General features: G+C 35.3%; 1 protein-coding gene across 1 annotated transcript in view; it reads left to right on the top strand.

The window, feature by feature from the left end:
- Window positions 1–1,811, top strand: part of LOC135196857 (uncharacterized) — a 2,549-nt gene extending 738 nt beyond the window's left edge. The window contains exons 1-3 of the mRNA XM_064223637.1: window positions 1–557; window positions 921–1,080; window positions 1,280–1,811. The exon at window positions 1–557 is cut by the window's left edge and continues 738 nt beyond it. Coding sequence (XP_064079707.1) covers window positions 318–557; window positions 921–1,080; window positions 1,280–1,425 — 546 coding nt within the window. The 5' untranslated portion in view covers window positions 1–317 and the 3' untranslated portion in view covers window positions 1,426–1,811. The remainder of the gene's footprint in view (window positions 558–920; window positions 1,081–1,279) is intronic.
- Window positions 1,812–7,500: the final 5,689 nt, after the last annotated feature.

Below are 7,500 nucleotides of genomic sequence, written 5' to 3'. Positions count from 1 at the left end.
GTTTAGTTGATTAACGTACTCCTCACAGACTTGAGACTAACTTACATTCATGTACACAAGAATTTTGCCTTTATTACAAGCAAACTTTGGATTTTACTTATTAGATTATAGTGTGTTCGGAATTTTGTAATTATCTTAAAAAACGAGAGGTTTATAACTACATTTCTGTAAATTATTTGTTTCCAAAATTTGACATTTGTTGACGATTATAACCCTGACGAAACAAAATTACTTGTTCCTGTCTTTTCTTTTGATACTATAAATTCCACATTCCAATATACTACTTATTTTGTTTTGATTTGTTACTGTTATGTTCAATGCTCAACAGTATTGTGATGAATTTTAGGGGAGCTGTTGAGCAACCATTTCTAATGTCTGATTGTAATACCCTCTCGTGTTTCAGGATGGCTGAGGGAAGCGCCGCGGTGGTGGTTTTGGTCATTTTGTCCGCCGGAATCCTCTTCTTCCCCTTGTTCTGCTTATGTCAGCTCATGTGGCAACAGTGTAAGGCGCTTTGGAAGAGGAATGACTCCAAAAGGAACGTCTCGGGTTTTGTGGTGGGTACACAGATCAGTTTTATTGTTATAGTATATTGTCAAGAATCTTCAACATTTTAAATGTAGTAATTGGTATTGGAGCAGCATTCAACTCAGATGCGACGTAAAAGCAATTGTTATATTTTTTAAAATATAACTATCGATGTGTTTATAATAATATATTAATATATTGCTGTCAATATCCATCATTATTCTAAATGTAGTGATTGGTATTCGAGCAGCATTCAACTCATATACGACGTAAAAGCAAACTCAGCAATGGTTATATCTTTTTTAACATAACTATCGATCTGTTATCCGCATTTCTTCCTTTATTCACAATATCACAAGATATATTATTATCATTTACGGTTTATTCAACAGGATCACTCACCGGCTAAGTCTGCGCATGCGCCATCTGAGGCCGTCATCCCATCGCCACAAGACACCCCCGATTCCGGGAACCTGGAACTGGAAGAGATTCCAGCGGGAACAGACAGGACTGGAAGCGCTGCCGACGCCGAGACGAAGTCTCCTTCGAATGGTAAGTTTCGCTGAAGGGGATTTTATTTAAAAATTGACTGAATGATTTCATTTTTATATTTCTTGAAGATATTTTATAGCTAAGTAATGCTCTTGCTAGTATCACTTAAATAATGTTTGGTTTCTAAATTTCGTTTTCGTGCCAGTATTATTTTAGCCTAAGAGTTATTATTATTATTATTATTGTTATTTTCTTTCAGACCAGTTGAAACAGGCAGAAGACTGTGTTGTGATCGCCGTTGAACCTCAGGAGGAGAAAAAGGCCTTAAATAAGGACATCTTCATCAAGGTCTTGCCTGTAGTACCAGAACCAGCCTCAAGTCAACCACCAGAAGCATTCGTTTGAATTCGCTTGCTTGATCATCAGTCACCCACCTGGATTTAGGAATAGAATTGGAAGACAAAGTACAAATCCAGTGTCATGTTAGGATTTAAGTTCTTAGCGATTAAGAATAAGTATTTGAAGTCCATTTGCTCTCTCTGTCTTTCGATATTCAAAATGTTTTTACTTCTAGTTCTTGCCAGAGACATTATTCCCTTTTCCCTGCTTCGACACCTTAGTTCTACCTCCAATCTTGCTCTCTTGATACATGTTTCTGTCTGCCTGTGTGTTTACCATATATATTTATTATACCTGTCTGTACCATTTACTACTTTGTGATACGGTGTAGTTGTTTATTCCCTTGCATCTCTGTTTAAAAAGTCATTACTTGTGATGCTAAATTTGATATGATGCCAAAAGTTGTATGATAATTGTTAGTTTTGTATAAATATAATGTTTTGTATAAATAAAATTGTTTGAAAGTTTATTTATGTGTTTTTGTAAGTATTCCGTCAATTATTTTTATAATTAATTTGTGCCTGTAAATGAAGGCGACTTTATGAATTATTCTAAAAGTGAACTACTGAAACAACAGAAGCCAAAGTAAATATGACATGAAATAAGGACCCCAAATTTACCCACCATTGCCGCTGAGAACGAGAGATATGTACCAAGGACCTTGATATGTACTACGTTATACTCGTAGACGGTTATCTGAAATCATATGTAGATAGATGCTTGTTTTTTTTTAGTTCTCAGTTCTATGGAAGCATTTATAATTTCGGAATGAAAATTTCTCGGGCGAGCTTATATAATTATTTTATCATGATAGAAACAACCGTATACTTTTAGGTCTAAATCTTAATTTTCTGTTTACGAAAACTTAAACTACCTTCATTGATAGTTCCGCTTGAATCATTTGTCCCGTTTTTCTTTTTAATGTAAGAATTTCTATGTATTCCTAATTTTTCAGTTTTTATTATATTGTGCATTCTGCTGCATCTCCTGTTCCCATCTCCACTCTGTTTCAAATTCATAATGATTGCACGTCCTTCAGAACATGATCTCTTGAATTTAATAATTAGTTATAAAATCCTTCATAAATTTCTCATTAATTCCTCTACATTTTCTAGGTAATATAAAATAGCATAGTCCTTTGCATACATAATTCTTCCCTCATTTTCTTTTCTTGAAGTACTGGGAATTTAAGTATTTCCTCGTTGTCTCTTCCCTCTGTACATATACGGAAAATGTTCCTTTCTCGCCCCTTTTTTGATTTACTGTCGCTTAAGCAGCATCTTTGCGGATCTGTCCGACGCCATCTTGAATTGACAAGGCCTGTGCGACCACTCAAAAAACAGCGATGAATCATCTCACCAGTCGTCTTATCCTGGTCACAAGATGGCGATGATCTTTCCTACCGTCTCCCAAAGGAGAAATATCTGAAAACAAGACTATCTCTTTGTTGGGGGGGGGGGGGGGGTGTTGTTATGGAGATGACCCTGGAGAATGTCCTATCTTTCTATGATTGTGAATGACCGCGACCTCAGTGACCACCTTGGTTTATTGTCCGTTTCAAGTTCAGATGCATGCCTATCTTCCCCATTCACATTGGCCTAAAATAGTCCGGATAACAGGATTGGCAATTTAGCGGGAATTTTGCGTTCAGCGTCCCAGGAAGTTAGATTTCTGGAGATGCCCTGATCCAAAGTCGTATATAGAGACTACCATATACGGCTTTGCCCTGACCGTACAAACCCAGTGAAACCCTTCACAAATCCGTGAGTTGGGCGTGAGGCCAGCTGGGTCAGTCAGCGAGCACTCCAACAAAGATGGCCAAAAATACCGTCGGAAAGCACTGACGATTAGGGAATAACTGAACTCCTCATCGTTCTTTGTATTTTTCGTTCTTTCCTCTTGGTTTCTTTCTTTCAAGGAAGACAGAAACTCTTTCTGAACCATGTACCTACATTATTCATTTTCGGTTTAGAGTGCAGTGAAGATACGACGGAAAAGTAAAGCAAAGGCTTAAACGTAGTGAAAAACTTACAAATTCTATATAACCTCTTTATTGAACTAAAACTAAAGTACAAATAAGGGAAACACAACAGGTTTCCTTCCTTCAGACAAATTTCACACACAACAATTATAAGATTGACAGAAGCAGCTGTTTGTGATTTATCAAAGCCTGAAAGTTTAATGAAGTACCGCGGGTCCAGGTGCTTGGTCAGTAAAATCACACGTCAATGAGACATGTAGTCTGCTCGCTTAAAAACAATGTTCTCATAACTTATAAATAAGAAAATATGCATGCATACATGAGTATGTTGTGTGTCAACAGATAGTTAAAATTAACATGACTGGCCACTGAGGTGTAGTCTGTAAGCTTTGCATATGTCTGTTGAATCAGCATTTTGTTTTGAGCAAGCAGCGTCGTCGAAAATTGTTTTGCCTTTTAAGGATATGGTATTTGAAAGTCATTTTCTGAAATAGGCCTAACAAGGAAAATAAGTGATTTCTTAGCGGCTCGCTGCCGTACTATTCTGCTATTGCTATATTATATAGAATCTGTTGATGTGGTATTCTAACACTGCACGAATAGTTTTTATGATATTCTTGTCTTCCTAGACTAATATCATAATCTTAAGAAAGAGATACTGACTTTCGGAGCATTTTTTCACGGCACTGGCTTATTTCATCATCATCTCAGATCCCCTACAGTTTTCAACATAATCAAGTACCAGGTTCATCTGTGAGAGCATTCATTATACTGCATGATGCACAACCCCAAAACCCTGATTAGCAAAGCATTTTTCCTTTGAATTGGACATTAATGACCTTGAGATCAAAGATTGAGAGAGTTCATATCAGCACAATTTGAAAACCTTACCATTAAGAAATATTAAGGAAATTCTTGGGCTTCACAGAGGTTTGATGATTTAACACGGGTTCCCAGGCTTTTCTCAGTATGACATCATTCAGCGCTCTCACCTGTTGAAGTGTGACCCCCAATAAAATAATATATATTTAAAACAATTATCATTTAATTTTTTCCTTTCAATGAGACTACTATACTATTACCAAACCTTCTCAAAGTCGTTTTAGGCGTTTCCTCCCACGGTGCCAAATGTTCTTGGTTGGAAGTGACCGCGTTTATTTCTTGTTCATCCTTACCCTTGGGAGCAATAATGATCCTTGTTTGGGCCTCCTCTCAAACGCATCCATGGTAAATCTCTTAATGTATTGAGTCAAAGGGAGTTTTTCTTTTTTCTCATATAAATGAAAATCTCATACAAAAACACAAACGCACACACATAGTCTTGGAGCAATTCTGTTCACAGGTATGCGCAAATCCATTCTCTCCAAAACCTTAAGAAATATACAATTTCCGTATATTTTTTTCCTTATATGCTAATAAAAATAGTCAACTACACAGTTCAACAATATTTTCGCTTAGAGATTTTTTTTTTATTTCCTTACTCGTCATATCCTTATATCTAAATCCGACCTCTACAATCCGTAAGGTCATTTAAATCTTCTTTTAGGGATAGTCCTTTCCCCCTACATTGACCTTGAGAATTATATCCCTTTATCCATTCTCATTCGACCCTCTACATATGATTAATTACACACATACAGACATACGTACTACATATACCGACACACACATATAATATGTATGTATGTAGAGGAATATTCAGCGCCTAAGTAGTTAAAGTAGTAACAGTAGTAAAAGTTCATTCTGTAATCACATTTATCATTCATATTTCTGTACACATTCATGTACTATTTAAGTTTGTAAAAATTCTTTTTATTACTGTACTCGCCATTTTCGTATATTTTAAGCTAACGATTACTTTCGAAAAATGTGTTTACCCTTATTCTTTATTACATATCTTATATAACGCAAAATATATACGTAAAAAAAATCAGTATCTTTGTATATGTACTGCATATGAATCATGTCGACCTCTACCAAATCCAACCTTGCCTCTACATGACCCGAGGGCAGCTTAACTCTGCCCAGAGTCCTCTAAGAAAACTGGCAACGTAGCTCAAAATATTCGATAACGAAAATATAAAAAATGATCTTTTAAGCTAGCAGTGCATTCATTAACAAAAACCAATTTGATAAGGAACGACGGACATGGCATGCCGCGCCCCACCCTTGCCCTGCCCAAAACGACTACTACAAGGTTTGGAAGAACTATAGTAACTGCTACTCTACCAAACATTGAATTTAACATGATACCTCGAACCCCCTGCTTTAATGTTTTGTATACCCATTCACTGGCGGTACCTCAGCGACCCCATGACCTGTCTGATTTAGGAACTAAATTGACGACGCCCTCTAATCTGCAGTTATTGTGTGTGTGTGTGTGTGTGTGTGTTTTGAATGTTCAAATTGATGATATTTTAAGCGTCAGAAGCTGAGTAGTTAAAGTTGAATATTCCACCCAAAAACAGATATTTTAGTAAGCAAGAATGCTTACTAAATGAAAATAGCTATTTTATGTATTAGATAACCTTTTGCCTTAAAGCAATCTTGAACATGATTTTATTGACGTTATACCGAGAACCCGTTTATACAAGGAAGGACTCTCGCATACTTGAGTTATACACAACCAGTATTAAAGAAAACGGAGGGAGAAAGAAAACGAGAATTAAATGTTTAAAACAAAGCCTCATCACTCATCAGAGTGAACTCTAAGATTTTTTATAGGTTGCTGAGGATTTAAGGCTAGAAGTTAAATTCGTCAAGCATTGGCTCTAATTCTTCGAGCAGTCAATAGGTATCGCCACCTTTTCCTAGTATTATGATGGGACATTTGTATGGTGTTAAACTATTATTTACAGCCCATTTTCAGAGGAAACGTGGTCAATGGGGGTTCAGGTAAAGGAGTGACCGTCTCGTCAACACAATCTCATACTGTCTTTCCCATCAAAACAAAACAAAACAAATTCATTAAGAAACGCCAGTCCTCAGAGGGCTTTTGTGAAGATCTTGTGCCTTAGCAAGGTAGGACCTTGGGTATTAGCATTCCTCAAGTCTGGGTGCGTTTTATTAAACTGGTGAATTTAGCTTCTAGGCATAAATCCTCAACAACCTAAAAAAAAATCTTAGATTGATGAGTGATGAGGTTTGAACATTTAATTCTCCTTTTCTTTCTCCGTTTTCTTTAATACAGGTTGTGTATAACTCAAGTATGCGAGAGTCCTTCCTTGTATAAATGGGTTCTCGGTATAACATCAATAAAATCATGCTCAAAATTGCTTTAAAGCGAAAGGTTATCTCATGAAATTTCCATTTGCAATAGCATTCTTGCTTACAAAAATATCTGTTTTTTGGGGCGAATATTCAACTGTAACTACTCAGCTCCTGACGCTTAAAATATCATCAATTTGAAACATTCAAAACACACACACAAACACACACACACACACACACACACACATATATATATATAATATATATATATATATATATATCTATATATACGTATATATAATATATACGTATATATATATATATATATTATAATATCTATATATATATATATATACGTGTATATATATATTATATATATATATATATATATATATATATATATATATATACGTATTATATATACCGTATATACAGTGGCGGACTGGGTCTAAAAATTGTGGTTGCCAGGTGGCAAAAGAGGGGGCCCACTCCAACCCTCAAGCCATAATACTATAATAAGAGTTCACATTACGAATACATAAAATATTTGAAAATGCACATGTGGAAACACAGAAGACAAATTATTGGAATGTTTATTTTTTACTAATAAGTGTAAATCACCTAGACATAATGTAAAGTAATACCAAATATAGATACATAATTGATTAGTTGAATTTCTAACCAAAAGTTTAATGACATGTAAAGTAGTGTTATTTTGAAATGTTTGCAAACTAAAAATGTAATCCAATAAACCTGTAAAGAAAATCAAGAAGATACATATAGCCTGCATTCTTTATACGTTTTCTACTAAGTTTTTCTTGTTTCAAATAATTTAGAACATACCATTGATCAGACATATGTCAAATTTTATCACCTCCCCTTTATTTAGT

The sequence above is a fragment of the Macrobrachium nipponense genome, chromosome 18, assembly GCF_015104395.2.
Source record: "Macrobrachium nipponense isolate FS-2020 chromosome 18, ASM1510439v2, whole genome shotgun sequence".
Lineage (NCBI taxonomy): Eukaryota > Metazoa > Arthropoda > Malacostraca > Decapoda > Palaemonidae > Macrobrachium > Macrobrachium nipponense.
Note: the sequence above shows the minus strand (reverse complement) of the source record. Positions and strands in the feature narration are given on the sequence as shown.